We start from the raw sequence: 19,479 nt of genomic DNA, 5'->3' as shown, positions 1-19,479 counted from the left end.
ATCCATTTGTTTTTCTTGGCAGACCAATGTAATTAAACTTCAAAATAAAGGTTCATGTTAGCTTTTTCTGCTTTATATTACTGAAGAGTGTGGCAAGGCAAAATATCCAGGCTAGAGACATGAGCATGAATTGGGCTACATATGACAAATCAGAAGCTCGAAGTATAGGAGGTGGGTATAGTTTACTCAAAAGATGACCTATGCAGGAAAAGGGAAATAAGTGAGGTTGCATTCTCTGTAAAGCAAGCCAGCAGCCAACATTTTCTGTATGAAGGATCTGTTGAGTCACAGCTGACTCACATTCTTCCAACCTAATTTGTAGGGAATTTGCTAAGCAGATGGACCAACAAGAGAAAAACCCATGAAGATTGCAAACTCCCTTTTGTTGTCCATTTTGGAAAGACAGACAAAGAAAACTGCTGCAGTACAAAGGATCAAGAAGCCCAAAATGGGGGCTTTCATTTTACTGTTAAATATTCATCACACAGATATACATTTATTACACATTAAATGACTCTGTATTTCCCACCACAATAATTTTTCAAGTGAGAACTATTATTTTCATTACAATACATTCATCAATGTAAGGAGGGTAACTGTATGAAATTGTTAGTTATATCCTGATAACAGTTCCAACTTCAGAACTCATTTGTATTGAGAACACCACCTGCCTGTATTTATTGCAAATAATAAGTGAGGTCAGGGTCACCACAATAAGGACACTGCCTAAATACAGCTCACACAACCTTACGTATTCTCTCAGAAAAAGTAAGAATACAAAAAAGTTGTCAATCAATCCTTTACCTTCATGCCTTCTTAAGTTGTTTCAGCTAAAATGAAAGGAAAAACACTATTGAATAACAGTTTTCTTCTTACATTTCTGTGGGGAAATACAGCTAAACGCTCAGACTGAAGTAACATTTTTCAACAATGTAGGAAAGTGCACTCTCTTGGCATGGTTACCCCCATTTTCTGACTGTTTTCAGTGTGTTTGCCTGGGGCCTTGGTGTACCAGTGGAACTCCATAGGCTGCAGCATATATTATGCCACCCATGGGGAGCTCATGCAAAATGTAACTGCAGGCTTGCCATTGCAGCCTGCGTGAAAGGGTGCATGCACCCTTTTCATGCAGGTTATTGCACCAGGTCACTAAGTCACCCCTATGGCAGGCGCTCCTACTGAAGAGGGCACGGTGCAAGTCCCTGTGTGTGAGGACACCCCTGCAGTAGCAGAGGTGCCCCCACGAACTCCAATTCCATTTTCCTGGACTTAGTGAGTGCAGGGACCCCAATTTTATGCGTGTACTCGGCCCAGGTCACTACCTATGTCCAGCTACATAATGGTAACTCCGAACGTAGGCATATTTGGTATCAAACATGTCTGAATCATACACCAATACTGTTGCCAGTATTGAAAGTATGATTCCAAGGCACTCTGGGGCTCCTTAGAGGACCCCCAGCATTGCTCCTACCAACCTTCTGGGGTTTTCCGGGCAGCACAAGCTACTGCCACCCCTGACAGGTTTCTGCCCTACTGCTGCTTGAACAGCTCAAGCCCAGGAAGGCAGAACAAAGGATTTCCTTTAGGAGAAAGGGGTAACACCCTTTCCCTATGGAAATAGGTGTTACATGGCTTGGGAGTGGTAGCCTCCCAAAGCCACTGGCTACGCTGTGAAGGGCACATTTGGTGCCCTCCGGTCATAAACCAGTCTACACCGGTTCAGGGACCTAAACAGTCCCTGCTCTGGCGCGAAACTGGACAATGGAAAGGGGAGTGATCACTCCCCTGTCTATCACCACCCCAGGGGTGGTGCTCAGTGCTCCTCCAGAGGGTCCCTTGGTTCTGCCATCTCGAATCCAAGGCTGACAGGGACCTCTAGGAGCATCTGAGTGGCCAGGTCAGGCAGGCGATGTCAGAGCCCCCTCCTGATAGGCTGTCACCTGGCTAGGTGACCAATCCCTCTTTCAGGGCTATTTAGGGTCTCTCTTGGGTCGGTCCTCAGATTTGGCTAGATAGATTCCAGCAGGACTCCTCTGCAACCTCTACTTTGACTTCTAGCCACTGGAACCGTGACTGGACTCTTCAGGAACCGACAATCTGCATTCACAACAAAGTCTCTCCTTGCAACATTGGTTCCACGGCTCCTTCCAGCTTCTGCAACTTTTCCCAGGCTGTGCATCCTCTGAGGGTGGCAAGTCTTCAGTCTGCACAAGAAGGAATCTCCCTTGGAGTGAAGGAGTCAATCCCATGCATCCGCAGGAACCAACTGCAATGATGACCGGCTATGTGCATCTCCTCTCATCCTGAGCTGTGCGGATCCTGCATGACGGGTGGTGGTCCGGAGTAGTCCTCTTGGTCCTCTTTGCTTGCTGTCCAACTTTGGTAGAGGTAAGCCTTTGCCTTCCCACGCAGAACAGTACCCCCCATGCACCGCGTCCCCTGCAGCTGCCAAGGCTTGTTTGTGTCTCCTCAAAGGAATCTTCAGACTCCGTGTAGCCCCAGCCCCAGCATTCTTTCAGGCGACGCAGAGCCCTCTGTGTGCCTCTCTTGCAGCGTGGGACCATTCTGCAGTATTGCCTCGTGGGCTCCTCTGTGACTCCTGGTTCCTCGTCCAGTGTCTCTCCTGTGGGGGCTGCCTCTTCTTCTGTGGGGTCTACCTTGCTGAGGGTCCTCCTAGGACTTCCTCCGTGGGTTGAGTCCTTCCTGGTCCACGGCAGGTCCATTTTTGCTTCACCGCGACTTCTGCCTTTGCCAATGCTGGTTGGTGGCTTCTCCACGCTACTGACCGACTGCAATCATCCATCCAGCAGGGGGGAATCGACTGATCCTCCAGGCACTCTTCACCTGCTCCAGGTCTGAATTGCTGACAGTCTTCGTCCTACCGTTTACCAACTCCTGCATCCACAGCTGGGTTGGTAGTAGCTCCTATTCCTCCTGGACTCTTCTGTGACTTCTGGACTTGGTCCCCTTCTTCTACAGATCTTCCTCTTCAGGAATACGCCGCTGGTTTCTTGCGGTCTTGTCTTGGTGCTGCATTTTCTTCTTTTTGGGTGGGCTGGGGAAAATCTAGTAATTTCCTCCTTTCCTCCTGGTCGCTGGGGGGCACTGTGGTACTTACCTTTGGGGTTTCCTAGTATCCCCAGCTACCCTCTACACATTCCACTTATCTAGGTGGGGGGCATGTGTTTGCATTCCATTTTGTTTTAGTATATTGTCTGGGCTCCCCCTGGGTCACTATTTTCTTTTGCTATTTGTACTGTTTTCTAACACTTTCTATGCCTATTGCTGATAACTGGTGTACATATTTAGTGTGTTTACTTACCTCCTATTGGAGGTTTGCATATCTGGTGTTTTGGTACTGTGTAACTGTAATAAAGACCCTTTATTTTCGTAACACTGAGTGTTTTCTTTCATGTGTAAGTGCTGTGTGACTACAGTGGTATTGCATGATTTTTGCATGTCTCCTAGGTAAGCCTTGGCTACTCATCTACAGCTACTGCTAGAGAGCCTGGCTTCTAGACACTGCCTACACTAATTGAGGATACCTGGAAATAAGGTGTAAGTACTTCAGGTACCCACCACACACCAGGCCAGCTTCCTACAAACAATAACGAAGGGACAATTTTGGAGGCGAGTCATTTTAAGGGTGGAGAAAAACTGTATTTCTTTCTGGGTGAAGGTCCCTAACGAAGACTGTCTCTAAGACTAAGAGCTCTCTTGATAAAACAGGTCTATGCATTTTATGAGATTTTAATGCTCCACATTATGGCATTTCCATGTTGGAAATACAGGAAAATTCAACTTGACATGACAAGACTCCACAATCTCCTTCCGGATAGACTTTAATTTCCCAAATGCACAACTCCATGACAAAAAAAAACTCAAGACCAAGGTGAGATTTGATAGTTTCTGCTGAAAATATCTGAGGCATAACAGAGCCACTCAGTAAACATTCACGCTTCATGGTTATCCAGAATACAAAGAATGAGTAAATACCTTAAGGGGCATGGAAGAGGATAACAAGTCCTTATGAAAAACATCTTGGTTTGACAATGCAGTAAGACTTTACCTGAAGAGCAGGGAGATATTTGGGTAGCTGCTGCTTCAGCTCCAACGGAGACAACGCTGGTGAGTCAGGGACATAATCTCCTTCTGTCAGAGCATTTGAATGAGGGGTGTCATCACCGATATCGTCGTCATCTTCCCCTTCCTCAGTTTCACCGGAATCATTGTCAAACCTTGACTCTGTAACTTGAAAGGTTAAAATCAATGATCGGGCCAAGTAGCAAAACTCAAAATTTGTGCCTGGTCTAAATCACAAAAAAGTTGTTAAATAACATCTAAGAGGAACAAGCATGTGACAACAATTACCTGTCAACTGACAAGGCAACAGACTTAAAACCAGCAACTCCAAATAGAAGAGGTTCATTCTTTTTTCTGGATTTCTGATATGACCAAACCAAATACTTATTTTGAGTTGGAGAGCACTGTCTATCAAGCAGTTTGAGGGGATCCCACTAGTCATAATACAGTCAAGGATTCAAACATTAAACATACCTCCCTTATCTGTACAATGTGTAGAACTTTAATCCTCCAGGTTTTTTGTTTGTTTTTTTACACTAAACCTCTTAACATGTTATATTAAGGATAAAGAAAATGGTCAGCAATTACAACATAAAGGTGAAAGAGGCGAAAGGACATGGCTTAAACCTCTTAAATGTTAAACAGACATTTTATACTTATGAAAAACCTTCAATGACTGCCTTTTGAACCATTATTCTCAATCCGAGTAGCCCAAAAATCGTCACATTTAGTATTGCTCATCAAGTGGGCCAGTAACTAGGCTAATAAAGCCAGCGTATACTCCCAGGTGCATGAAAGTGGATTTTAATATACTATAGATCTGATCTAAGTGATTCTGTAGGCTATCTTAAAGAAAGTTGGTTTTCCAAAGTACTTCTGCCAATATTTTAACAGTATACTCTCAGATGATGGATAGTCTAAATGCTACTGTGTTTCTTGCTCAAAACCATGAACAAACTAAATGTAAGGAAATGCCTCCTTGGCATGGTTACCCCCTGACTTTTTGCCTTTGCTGATGCTAAGTTTTGATTTGAAAGTGTGCTGAGGCCTGCTAACCAGGCCCCAGCACCAGTGTTCTTTCCCTAACCTGTACTTTTGTTTTCACAATTGGCACACCCTGGCATCCAGGTAAGTCCCTTGTAACTGGTACCCCTGGTACCAAGGTGTAAAGAAATGGCTCCCTGTTGCAGTTACCCCCCCCTTTTTGCCTGATACTGACTTGACTGAGAAGTGTGCTGGGACCCTGCTAACCAGGCCCCAGCACCAGTGTTCTTTCACCTAAAATGTACCATTGTTTCCACAATTGGCACAACCCTGGCACCCAGGTAAGTCCCTTGTAACTGGTACCCCTGGTACCAAGGGCCCTGATGCCAGCGAAGGTCTCTAAGGGCTGCAGCATGTCTTATGCCACCCTAGGGACCCCTCACTCAGCGCAGACACACTGCTTGCCAGCTTGTGTGTGCTGGTGGGGAGAAACTTATTAAGTCGACATGGCACTCCCCTCAGGGTGCCATGCCAACCTCACACTGCCTGTGGCATAGGTAAGTCGCCCCTCTAGCAGGCCTTACAGCCCTAAGGCAGGGTGCACTATATCACAGGTGAGGGCATAGGTGCATGAGCACTATGCCCCTACAGTGTCTAAGCAATACCTTAGACATTGTAAGTGCAGGGTAGCCATAAGAGTATATGGTCTGGGAGTCTGTCAAAAACGAACTCCACAGCTCCATAATGGCTACACTGAATACTGGGAAGTTTAGTATCAAACTTCTCAGAATAATAAACCCACACTGTTGTCCGTGTTGGATTTATTAAAAAATGCACACAGAGTGCATCTTAGAGATGCCCCCTGTATTTTACCCAATTGTTCTGTGCAGGACTGACTGGTCTGTGCCAGCCTGCTGCTGAGAGACGAGTTTCTGACCCCATGCGGTGAGAGCCTTTGTGCTCTCTGAGGACAGAAACAAAGCCTGCTCTGGGTGGAGGTGCTTCACACCTCACCCCTGCAGGAACTGTAACACCTAGCAGTGAGCTTCAAAGGCTCAAGCTTCGTGTTACAATGCCCCAGGACACTCCAGCTAGTGGAGAAGCCCGCCCCTGGACACGGCCCCCACTTTTGGCGGCAAGTCCAGGAGAGATAATGAGAAAAACAAGGAGGAGCCACTGGCCAGTCAGGACAGCCCCTAAGGTGTCCTGAACTGAGGTGACTGACTTTTAGAAATCCTCCATCTTGCAGATGGAGGATTCCCCCAATAGGATTAGGGATGTGACTCCTCCCCTCAGGGAGGAGGCACAAAGAGGGTGTAGCCACCCTCAAGGACAGTAGCCATTGGCTACTACCCTCCCAGACCTAAACACACCCCTAACTTCAGTATTTAAGGGCTCCCCAGAACCTAGGAACTCCGATTCCTGCAACCTAAGAAGAAGAGGACTGCTAAGCTGAAAAACCCTGCAGAAGAAGACGGAGACACCAACTTCTTTGGCCCCAGCTCTACCGGCCTGTCTCCCCACTTCGAAAAGACACTGCTCCAGCGACGCTTTCCCCAGGACCAGCGACCTCTGAATCCTCAGAGGACTGCCCTGCTCTAGAAGGACCAAGAAACTCCTGAGGACAGCGGCTCTGTTCACCCAAGACTGCAACTTTGTTTCCAAAGAAGCAACTTCAAGACAACTGCGTTTCCCGCCGGAAGCGTGAGACTTGCAACTCTGCACCCGACGCCCCTGGCTCGACTTGTGGAGAAACAACACTTCAGGGAGGACTCCCCGGCGACTACGAGACTGAGTAGCCAGAGTTGCCCCCCCCGAACCCCCACAGCGACGTCTGCAGAGGGAATCCCGAGGCTCCCCCTGACCGCGACTGCCTGACTCCCAGATCCCGACGCCTGGAAAAGACCCTGCACCCGCAGCCCCCAGGACCTGAAGGATTGGAACTCCAGTGCAGGAGTGACCCCCAGGAGGCCCTCTCCCTTGCCCAGGTGGTGGCTACCCCGAGGAGGCCCCCCCTTGCCTGCATCGCTGAAGAAACCCCTTGGTCTCCCATTGATTTACATTGGAAACCCGACGTGTGTTTGCACACTGCACCCGGCTGCCCCCGTGCTGCTGAGGGTGTACTTTCTGTGCTAACCTAAGTCCCCCCCGGTGCCCTACAAAACCCCCCTGGTCTGCCCTCCGAAGACGCGGGTACTTACCTGCTGGCAGACTGGAACCGGGGCACCCCCTTCTCCATTGAAGCCTATGCGTTTTGGGCACCACTTTGAACTCTGCACCTGACCGGCCCTGAGCTGCTGGTGTGGTAACTTTGGGGTTGCTCTGAACCCCCAACGGTGGGCTACCTTGGACCCAAACTTGAACCCCGTAGGTGGTTTACTTACCTACAAAAACTAACAAATACTTACCTCCCCCAGGAACTGTTGAAAATTGCACTAAGTGTCTAGTTTTAAAATAGCTAAATGTGATTTATTTGAAACGTATATATGCTATTGTGATTATTCAAAGTTCCTAAAGTACTTACCTGCAATACCTTTCATTTGAAGTATTACATGTAAAACTTGAACCTGTGGTTCTTAAAATAAACTAAGAAAATATATTTTTCTATACAAAAACCTATTGGCCTAGAATTGTCTCAGAGTGTGTGTTCCTCATTTATTGCCTGTGTGTATGTACAACAAATGCTTAACACTACTCCTTTGATAAGCCTACTGCTCGACCACACTACCACAAAATAGAGCATTAGTATTATCTCTTTTTGCCACTATCTTACCTCTAAGGGGAACCCTTGGACTCTGTGCATACTATTCCTTACTTTGAAATAGTGCATACAGAGCCAACTTCCTACACAGGGGCCCTGATGCCAGGGAAGGTCTCTAAGGGCTGCAGCATATCTTATGCCACCCTGGGGACCCCTCACTCAACACAGACACACTGCTTGCCAGCTTGTGTGTGCTGGTGAGGACAAAACGAGTAAGTCGACATGGCACTCCCCTCAGGGTGCCATGCCAACCTCACACTGCCTATGCATATTTTCAGGGGGAGTTGAAACAACATTTCACCCAATTCTTCATGGACAACGAGGCCTCGACTAGTAGTCCCTTGATTGAATGGGATGCTTTTAAGGTAGTAGTGAGGGGGAGATGCATAGCGGGAGCAGTGGGGTGCGCAGAACTCTTCTTAGGGATACTAAGCTGAGAGAGGCGGAAAAAGTTAGACCTTAAACCCACTTATACAACACTCCTTACTAGAGCTTAGAGCAATGGTTGTAGAATGTGTAGAGCGTCTCCGATGCTTTGATTACAGAAATTATCTCACCAGAGCACACTGGGAGAGAGACAAGACGGGCCAGATGCTGGCCTGGGTGGTGTCGCAATCTCATAGGAACTCAACAATACTTGACATGATGTCAGAACAAGGGGAGCATATATATGACCAGGAACAAATGAATGCACACTTTATGACCTACTACGAACGACTATACGCTGTTGCAACTTAAGTCACTACCGCCAGAGGTTGCAGAGCAGCTGGGTGGGGCCATTACACAGACGTAACTCAAGAAGGCCATTGGGGAATTAGCGAGGGGGAAGACACCAGGGACGGATGGCCTCCCTATTGAATTCTATGCCACCTACATAGACTTGTTAGTTCCGCGGTTGGAAATTATGGATGGGACCGCGAAGGAGCAAGGAGTATTACCAACATCAGCGCGGGAAGCGAAAATACCCTTGCTAAAAGCTGGGGAAAATCCTACGGAGACGGGGGCGTACAGGCCACTTTCTATGTTGAACCTGGATTATAAGATCCTCAGTAAGATTTTGGCCACTAAACTCCTCCCATATATGACAACCTTAATACACCCAGATCAGGCGGGATTTGTCCCCGGGCGGAACACTGCGGATAACATTCGCAGATTGGTCGCAATCATGAGGGATCAGAATGTGGATAGTACAATATCCGGGGTTCTGGCAGCAGACATAGAAAAAGCCTTTGACAGTCTAGAATGGGATTTTCTCTATGCTTTGATGGCCCGGCTCAGATTGGGGCCAGCGTATATTGCTTGGGTAAGACTGTTGTACACCAAACCCATTGCCAGAGTACGTACTGGATGGACAATATCCAGAAGCTATACGGTTGGGCGGGGCACTAGACAAGGGTGCCCTACGTTGCCACTGCTTTTTGCGGTGGCAATGGAACCAATGGCGGCTGTGGCGAGGAGCGTTGAGGGGGGTCCTGGAATACTAGCAGGGGGTGAGAGACACCAGATAGCCTTATATGCAGATGACCTACTGATCTTTTTGGAAGATGTACACAGGGATCTACCACGGGCACAGCAAATGCTTGCTCAGTTTGGCAGACACTCTGGATTAGGAGTGAACTGGGATAAACCCAGTTTGTTTGCGTTGAGATTCTCAGTGACACCTCCGTTGGGGCTGGGAATGGTCAAGTGGGTTCCGAGCGGTCTTCCTTATTTGGGGATTAAGGTCTGTAGCAGGAAGAGTAGCGATTCTTAAAATTACAGTGTTACCACGTCTATTATACCATTTTACTGTACTACCGGTGTGGAGACCCAAGGCCATATTTAAAGAGCTTGAGTCAATGGTTGTTGCATTCCTATGGGGGGGTGGACGGAAGAGAGTGGCCTTGGTCAAACTGCAGGGACATTCCATGGACAGAGGGCTGGCGGTTCCTGATTTTGAAGCTTACTACTTGGCAGCGCAGCTCCAGTGGATGGCACTACGGATTGCAAGTAGAGTAGAACCGGAGGCGAGAGTACATCCGTTCACCCTCCAGGGGCTAGGATATTTGAGGTATTGTTGGGATGCTAGGGTGATGGGAGACCAGATTCCCCAGAATTAAAATTTTTGACTCAATGCTGGAAAAGTTTCCTTTGCAAAATTAAGATTAAAACCCCGTATTCCCCCGAGCTCCCTCTGCTGTCATTGCGGGCTTTGCCTCATCGGGGTGATTGGGGGGGGGGGGCTTCAGGCTTGGGTGGAGGCAGGAATTCAGACGGTGGGAACATTGTTTAAAGAGGGGACACTTGCACCCTTTGATGCCCTCAGAGCAGAATTTGAGTAACCAAGAGGTCACTTCTTTACTGTACAGTGCCATTGCGGCCAGTATTCGCAGGCATTGGCGGGGAGGAATAGGAGTGCCTCCTACTCAGGCAACCTGTACATACTTGGCAACACCCTCTGGTAAATATAAAGCAGTGTCAAACCTATACAGCAGGATTCAGGCTGACAAGACCCTACCCTTGACCCAACTTAAATCAACATGGGAGGAGGACCTGGGGGACTGCCATCAATGATGGGGACTGGGGGCGCATCCTAGAGGGGATTCCCAAATCGACCCGAAATGCCAGGTTTAAGCTGTAGGAAGTTGGCTCTGTATGTGCTATTTCAAAGTAAGGAATAGCATGCACAGAGTCCAAGGGTTCCCCTTAGAGGTAAGATAGTGGCAAAAAGAGATAATACTAATGCTCTATTTTGTGGTAGTGTGGTTGAGCAGTAGGCTTATCAAAGGAGTAGTGTTAAGCATTTGTTGTACATACACACAGGCAATAAATGAGGAACACACACTCAGAGACAAATCCAGCCAATAGGTTTTGTTATAGAAAAATATCTTTTCTTAGTTTATTTTAAGAACCACAGGTTCAAATTCTACATGTAATATCTCATTTGAAAGGTATTGCAGGTAAGTATTTTAGGAACTTTGAATCATTACATTAGCATGTATACTTTTCACATAAAACACAATAAGCTGTTTTAAAAGTGGACACAGTGCAATTTTCACAGTTCCTGGGGGAGGTAAAGTAATGTTAGTTTTAACAGGTAAGTAAGTCACTTACAGGTTTCAGTTTTGGGTCCAAGGTAGCCCACCGTTGGGGGTTCAGAGCAAACCCAAAGTTATCACACCAGCAGCTCAGGGCCAGTCAGGTGCAAAGGTCAAAGAGGGGCCCAAACCACATAGGCTTCAATGGAGAGAAGGGCGTGCCCCGGTTCCAGTCTGCCAGCAGGTAAGTACCCGCATCTTCGGAGGGCAGACCAGGGGGGTTTTGTAGGGCACCGGGGGGGACACAAGTTCACACAAAAAGTACACCCTCAGCGGCACAGGGGCGGCCGGGTGCAGTGTAGAAACAAGCGTCGGGTTTTCAATGTAAATCAATGAGAGACCAAGGGATCTCTTCAGCGTTGCAGGCAGGCAAGGGGGGGGGCTCCTCGGGGTAGCCACCACCTGGGCAAGGGAGAGGGTCTCCTGGGGGTCACTCCTGCACAGGAGTTCCTTTCCTTTAGGTGCTGGGGGCTGCGGGTGCAGGGTCTTTTCCAGCCGTCGGGAAATGGAGTTCAGGCAGTCGCGGTCAGGGGGAGCCTCGGGATTCCCTCTGCAGGCGTCGCTGTGGGGGCTCAGGGGGGACAACTTTGGTTACTCACGGTCTCGGAGTCGCCGGAGGGTCCTCCCTGAGGTGTTGGTTCTCCACCAGTCGAGTCGGGGTCGCCGGGTGCAGTGTTGCAAGTCTCACGCTTCTTGCGGGGAGTTGCAGGGGTCTTTAAATCTGCTCCTTTGAAACAAAGTTGCAGTTCTTTTGGAGGAGTGCCGCTGTCCTCGGGAGTTCCTTGTCTTTCTTGAAGCAGGGCAGTCCTCAGAGGATTCAGAGGTCGCTGGTCCCTTGGAAAGCGTCGCTGGAGCAGGTTTCTTTGGAAGGCAGGAGACAGGCCGGTAAGTCTGGGGCCAAAGCAGTTGGTGTCTTCTGTTCTTCCTCTGCAGGGGTTTTTCAGCTCAGCAGTCTTCTTCTTCTTGTAGTTTCAGGAATCTAAATTCTTAGGTTCAGGGAAGCCCTTAAATACTAAATTTAAGGGCGTGTTTAGGTCTGGGGGGTTAGTAGCCAATGGCTACTAGCCCTGAGGGTGGGTACACCCTCTTTGTGCCTCCTCCCGAGGGGAGGGGGGCACATTCCTATCCCTATTGGGTGAATCCTCCATCTGCAAGATGGAGGATTTCTAAAAGTCAGAGTCACCTCAGCTCAGGACACCTTAGGGGCTGTCCTGACTGGCCAGTGACTCCTACTTGTTTTTCTCATTATTTCTCCTGGAGTTGCCGCCAAAAGTGGGGGCTGGGTCCAGGGGGCGGGCATCTCCACTAGCTGGAGTGCCCTGGGGCATTGTAACACGAAGCTTGAGCCTTTGAAGCTCACTGCTAGGTGTTACAGTTCCTGCAGGGGGGAGGTGTGAAGCACCTCCACCCAGAGCAGGCTTTGTTTCTGTCCTCAGAGAGCACAAAGGCTCTCACCGCATGAGGTCAGACACTCGTCTCTCAGCAGCAGGCTGGCACAGACCAGTCAGTCCTGCACTGAACAATTGGGTAAAATACAGGGGGTATCTCTAAGAATCCCTCTGTGTGCATTTTTTAATAAATCCAACACTGGCATCAGTGTGGGTTTATTATTCTGAGAAGTTTGATACCAAACTTCCCAGTATTCAGTGTAGCCATTATGGAGCTGTGGAGTTCGTTTTTGACAGACTCCCAGACCATAGACTCTTATGGCTACCCTGCACTTACAATGTCTAAGGTTTTGCTTAGACACTGTAGGGGCATAGTGCTCATGCACTGGTGCCCTCACCTATGGTATAGTGCACCCTGCCTTAGGGCTGTAAGGCCTACTAGAGGGGTGACTTATCTATACTGCATAGGCAGTGTGAGGTTGGCATGGCACCCTGAGGGGAGTGCCATGTCGACTTACTCGTTTTGTTCTCATCAGCACACACAAGCTGGCAAGCAGTGTGTCTGTGCTGAATGAGGGGTCCCCAGGGTGGCATAAGATATGCTGCAGCCCTTAGAGACCTTCCCTGGCTTCAGGGCCCTTGGTACCAGGGGTACCAGTTACAAGGGACTTACCTGGATGCCAGGGTGTGCCAATTGTGGAATCAAAAGTACATTTTAGGTGAAAGAACACTGGTGCTGGGGCCCGGTTAGCAGGGTCCCAGCACACTTCTCAGTCAAGTCAGCATCAGTATCAGGCAAAAAGTGGGGGGTAACTGCAACAGGGAGCCATTTCTTTACATAAGCTTATTAACTTCTATGTATTACATCGGGCATAACTTACCCCCGGTCGGATCAATAGGTACTTTGGAACAGAAGGAGTAGGATTCCCGAGATGTGGATTGACGGGAGCGGAATTTAAACATATGTTCTGGGACTGCCCTCAGTTGGAGGTATTCTGGGTGACTGTGAGCAGGATCGTGGCTAAAACTATAGAACGGGAAATCCCCTGTACAATGGGCCATTGCCTGCTTGGATGGTTCCCACATTCTGCCAAGTACAAGGTTTCTAACAAGTTTCAAGACCTGACCTATGCGTTGGCAAAAAGGGAAATTGCGATGTCTTGGAAGAACCCAGTATGTCCGAGAATACCCCAATGGACAAGAGAATTAACCAAATGGGCTGGGTGTGAGGGGAGTATTCTTCATGGGGAGGCCAAGAGACTGAGACCACCAGAAGTGGCGCAGGGCTGGGAGATAGTGTTGGAAGTCCTTAGGGAGGAAACCCAGGCGGATCCTGACCCTGACAGAGGGGCTGCTGGATAGGCAATTGAGCAACACTTGTGTTCCACTACTGAGGGCCTTCACTCACGACTGCAGGTTCAGGAGGTATGGGTACGTTGAGGGAGTTTATTGCCCTCATATACAGTGAGTGGAATCTCATATCCCAGACACAACACGTTTAGGTGCACTGTGGCTACGATAATGTACTGTTGGCTCACCTAAGGGGGGGGGAGGGGATGTAGGGTGGGAGGAACCAGAATTATTAGGACCAAGATTGTCTTTAGGCATTAGATAACAAGATTATTTTGTATTGTATTGTACTGTATTATGTCTACCCACCAATGGTTGAATAAAACTACAATAAAATAGGTTTTTAAAAAAAAAGGAAGTAGACAGTCTTGTCCTTTCTCTCTTGCAAAACTGTATATTTCATAGCCGAACATGAGCATCAGTTCTAAATTCTGACTCATAGCTACTAATGCGGCCTTAGAATCAGACCAATTGACAATGGCCTGACAAATACATCGGCTGGTGAGGGTATGTCTGTATTTTTATGCTAAAGTCTAGACTTCTTGGGCTACTGGTGCTTCTCTCCTTCAAAATACCTCTAGAAGGAGTCCTATCATCAATTTTGCCATATAAGGTAAACTAACAATGGTATTCTACGAGTTCTATTCATATACAATACTGTGGTATTTACCTGATGTGTTTAGCCTTGTAGCCCCTGGAGTTAATGATACTCTCCTTGCACTAATACTAATCAATTAATAAGCTTCTGGGAAACCTCAGGGGTTCTAAGATATGGATGTATAGCTCATACCAATGAGGTTAACTTGGTGAAAGGTGTTAACCTAGTGGAACACCTTTCTTGGTGGCCTCATGGCTTGATCAAGGAGTTGCAAATAAAAAGGCCTATGGGTGGCGTGGTCTTCTTTGAAAAAATGTTTTTCTTTCCTCTTTTATTATGATGTGGGATAACACTGCCATCTTTAGTATGCCAGCACTCTTAAGTGAGCTGATTATCTAGGTGGGGGGTTGGGAACGACTACTGTTGCCTCTACTGTTGCCAGTGTGTAACTGTAAAAGTAAATGTAATTGTTTCCATTTCTTCATACCACTGTTTTGTTATGAATAGCCCAGCATTTAAATATGCCTTATGTGCTGACACTATTTACTTCTGAATGGCAATATTGTTTAAGCATCAACTTAAAAAGGCACTCTAATGTCAGCATGTCTACTACGTTTCATGTAATTCTGAAGCAATAAACCCAAGCTATATTCGATGACATACAGTAACACATTTTCTGCATGTTGTAACAAGGGTAGTGTTTTTTTTTTTAAACTGGCTCTGTAAAGTGTGAATTTGTGAAAACTATTAAAGTCGTCACTTTGTATTCTTTTATCTAGTTTTCAAAGACTTCTCACATTTTTTTATGAGAAGTTCCTACCAACTGCTCATTATTTGGTTTTGCCTAAAGTAACAGTATCCATTCACCTGTGTTGAGAAAAGGTTAATAAAAGTGTACCTGTAATGTATAGATAGTGCCAAAACATGCTACAATTGGATTTTCGGCAGACACTTTTGTTTGCTGAAACGGTAGTTGTCATGTATTGATTCTGCTTCTGAAGTGTTTTTTTCCTTTATTGTGTCCCTTCCACAAACTTCCCAATTAATTATAAAACACTTCCTCTTGTAGAGATATGGTGCACCTACACACTCTACTGGTCCAGATAATGCTTGATTTGTTGCACACCTTTGCAAAGATCTCTTTTAAGGACTACATTCATAATAGAGCCTTAGTTATGCTGAGCTCCAATAATTTCCATGACAGCCCAAAAACTCCTTTATAAGTCATTGGTTTGACCAATCTTTACCATAAGCAGTAAAATATTAATTTGGGGCTCCTTGATGATTTGGTTACATGGCTCAGTATTGTCTTTAGCATAGGCAACAATATGTTCTTCAGCATCATTAGAGACTGATATATCTAGAAAACATGCTGATGAAATGTTCACCTCATGGCCATTTTTGGTGCTCATTTGCTTGTCTCGTCTTGTGAGGTAATCTTTTTGGAGGTGGAAGATTTTATCTCTGCCAGAATAAGATGCCATGGTTCTACTTACAGCGTCCAATTGGACGTGGCTTCACTTCATAACACTCAGCTAATACATTTCAGGTTAATGATCCTCACTGAGAACAGAGTTACAAAGGATTTTCGAATTTTTCCATTACCTTGTACCTCAAAAATAGGGACATGCTCAAAGTTATTTTAAAAATTAAAATTGTAGTACACCTTTATTCCAAAGTCAACCTGAAAAGAAAAAGCAGTGGACTACAACTGCAGGCTCCTTGCCCTACCAATGTTCTTATTTTCTAAACCTGGTATTATTTTCCTACACAACACTTTCAGATGTTGAGAAAACCATTTAAAGGTAGGGCCAATGAGTGCCATGCGGGAGAGACACAATGAAAGGACTACAATTGTAGGCACCCACAGCTGAAACCAAACCTTTCAGAAAAGGCAGTCAAGTTTTTTGACCCAAGTCTGCATATTACATCATTAAAGTTCACAATGACCCTCTACCTCAAAACCTAAGGACTGTAGGGTATTATTGAGTTTTAGAATTTCACATTTATTTTTAGAGAAAGCATTTTATCATATTTTGATATCGTTTATGCTTTTTGTTCAACAACAATGACATAACTACCTTCTTGTGACAGCTGCCTCAAGGCAACATATGTTCATGTACATATGTGCTATGGACCTGTGTCCAGAGGCAGCTACAGGTACTTTTACAAAAATGAGCAAAAGGGTTTTGTGATGGCCGAGTTCCATGAATTCCAAGCTTTCTCAAGCCAAGTGGAGCACACATCAAACATTTAAAGGTTTCATTTTATAGATGAACTGAAATAATGGATGTGCTGCAAATTGAATTGAACAAAAAAGAAAATATTACAGAAAAGGAAATGAAGCTGCTTTTAACAATGATTCACCTTCTACTAAAACATCCTTTGTTTTATAAAAAAAAAAGTCTGAGGTAGAAACTAGAACATACAAGTTAAAATGTGTGTATGTATTAAACCTTCCTTCCCATAAAGAAAGAAGTTTAAGCACAGAATAGGATGTAACATGGTACTCTGCTGTGCTTCGGCAGCAATAACTTTAACAAACCGTCTCATTTAAAATATCACCTTTCCAACAAACTTGTATACAACATGCCACTAAACCTGGAAGTGAGCTTTCTCGTACAGGTCATATCTTCAATAGAACAAAATCCAGTCAGTAGATCTACTTAAGCACATTATGACACCATGCACAAGATACTTATAGATGTGGACTGGACATCTAAAAGTCCGATATAAAGGAATTAAATACAGATATCCTATATGCGAGAGGCATAAAGCACCAATAAGGTTGAGAAATCGAAATGAAAAAAAAAAAAAAAAAATTAATATGATATTGCGTAAGAAAAATTATGCTGCGATCGACCTCCTGACACCACCCGGACTGAGAAACAATGTTGCAAATAGCAAAGTATGATGAAATGATCAAACCTTACCATTAAGCATCAGGTTAAATAGGTTTCAGATTGTAATATTTAAATATTCAAATACCCTTGTCTGGCATTGCAATTAGTACGCTAACTATTTTAGGGCGCATTTAAGCTCAATGGAAATCAGTAAATTTTAGCAGCAATATGTTTTTTGTTTTTAAACAAGAGTTCTCTAAATGTGTAACACCCCTCTCGCATGAATAAAAACTGAAATCAACAAATGCAATTTATAAGAACAATAGCAATTTATGCATTTTAATGTGCCAAAATAAATATTCCCCCTAGGGTAGGGAAAATTCTACCGGGCACCTGCATCAGCAGAATGCAACACTTCAACAGCAATGCCATCTCCTCTTACCAACTTGACGGTGGTTTCCATTTTCTCGCTCGTCATCATCAGTCATCTCTTCATCACTGACTTCTTCTGCATACCAAGAGGAAAAAGCCAACCAGTCAAAACAGAACAGCTTCCAGAAGCATCCTCCGTTTATGATTATGCATGCAATGCTTCTGAAGAACAAGCAACATATTCGCTCCAGGTCTGGCATCGCTGACTAAACAGCAAGAATGTATTTTCAGCCCAGGCAGCAGCATAAGCAAGCCTCAAACTTACAAGTTACTGATTAAAATGGCAAGTACCAGGAACACTCCTGGAATCCAGTGCAGGAGCCTTCCCTCAGATGCAAAAGATGCCACATCCAGGTGCACTGAACTATTATCCACTAAGCTTTTGCAGGATGCAAAGACTCTTCAACTGTTAAGAAATGTCAACCTTGCCTCCATTCTTCTTTGTCCCATCTTTCCAAGTTCCTGAAGCTCCTTCACTGCCGCAGTTTATTCCATGAACATTTTGTGATTTTGGTTTAAAGTATTTTCTTCATTTATCCATAGAAAATCGCAAATAAACATCAGCACTATAATTGCAAAGCAGATACTTTTACAGACTCCGGGTCTCAGTCTACAGTAGGTCTATATAATCAAGCTATATATTTAAACTGAGCCAGAGTAGAATTCAGATTGACACAATCAGAGTTCAAATGGCAGAATGGTATATTTAAGCACTGATCAATTGATTCATTTGGATATACTATACGAGACAAACTGAGATTCTTATTCAGATTCTAACTGGCTCCCCAAATTGACGCTTGACATCTACTGTGTTGTCACTGTGGGCGACGAAGATGGGTTTATATTTCTGTTATCATTCATCCAAATGTTATCATTTGTAAAATAGCACCTTTTAGTGGTAAGCATTGTACAGTATGTACACTGCAGTCCAGAATAAAAAAGGCCCGGAACGGACAGACTTGATCTCGTCTCACAGCTCAGCTTATGATATTGAGACATCCCATACCACTTTATCCCACACTGCTTTAACGCAGTTCAATTAAAAAAAAAAAAACTAAATACTAACACTGTTTTAGGTCAAATAACGTTTTAACTGAAATTTTAAATGTAAACAAAAAGATAGACTAAAAATCAGCGACCTGAACAAACAATAAAATATGGCTAATGGGAGAGGACATTTAGTGACAATACATTCATTTGGCATTCTGCCGATTGATAAACAGAAGCATGTCTACAGGTTTTTGATATATTTAGTTTAAAGACATACCTGCAGACTGGTCAGACATTTCAGAATTACTTCCTGTCTCCTCTTCCTCTTCTTCCTCCTCCTCCTCCTCCTCTTCTTCCTCCTCCTCTTCCTCCTCCTCCTCTTCCTCCTCAGATCCTTCACTGGTGGTTCCTTCTTCCTCCTCCGACCTGGACGCTGATCCTGCAGTTGTGAAGGGATGTCACAAGTGATTTCACTGAACGAAATTCTATATTTAAATGATGCAAACAGATGACTCTTCCATAAAACAACACATTTTTTTATGTGCATTAAACGAAGAGTAATAAATAGCTCTCTCCTGCAACATTTGAACGTGTTACTTAATTATCTGTTAAGGGATAAATGTCGCACACTGAGCTGAATGTCCTAAACATGGGTGGAAGGGAACCATTTGAAAGTCTATTTAACAAAGCTGCACTGTTTAGTACGATAAAAGTAAGAAGTTACTACAGAATTTAGATATGGATGGTTCATGTGACACACAAAACAAACAGTAATAAAAACTGGAATTATCATTGAGCCTCAAGTTAATGAATGCGAGCTAGGTGCAGGTGTGTGTACTCTTATGAGAAGTTCATGACTTGCAAGCTCAAAGATGGCTACATGGGTAAAGGACTACAGGGAAATAACTTTTCAGCTTTATATTTAACTTTCGCGCAAAGAAGGCAAAGCGTTTTCAAAGCAGTACCGAAAAGG

General features: G+C 45.2%; 1 protein-coding gene across 11 annotated transcripts in view; it reads right to left on the bottom strand.

Moving 5' to 3' along the window:
• The window catches only part of LOC138301017 (cyclin-dependent kinase 11B-like), a 634,168-nt gene that overhangs the window by 290,427 nt on the left and 324,262 nt on the right, over positions 1-19,479 (bottom strand). For 6 of the 11 annotated variants that reach the window (XM_069241025.1, XM_069241031.1, XM_069241030.1 and 3 more), the window contains 3 exons: positions 18,784-18,945; positions 17,527-17,592; positions 4,070-4,251 (listed from right to left, as the gene is read on the bottom strand). In XM_069241025.1, the coding sequence (XP_069097126.1) occupies positions 4,070-4,251; positions 17,527-17,592; positions 18,784-18,945 (410 nt within the window). The remainder of the gene's footprint in view (positions 1-4,069; positions 4,252-17,526; positions 17,593-18,783; positions 18,946-19,479) is intronic. The other 5 variants (XM_069241026.1, XM_069241032.1, XM_069241035.1 and 2 more) reach the window with 1 other exon arrangement.

The sequence above is a fragment of the Pleurodeles waltl genome, chromosome 6, assembly GCF_031143425.1.
Source record: "Pleurodeles waltl isolate 20211129_DDA chromosome 6, aPleWal1.hap1.20221129, whole genome shotgun sequence".
Lineage (NCBI taxonomy): Eukaryota > Metazoa > Chordata > Amphibia > Caudata > Salamandridae > Pleurodeles > Pleurodeles waltl.
This window is presented reverse-complemented; position numbering and strand designations above follow the sequence as displayed.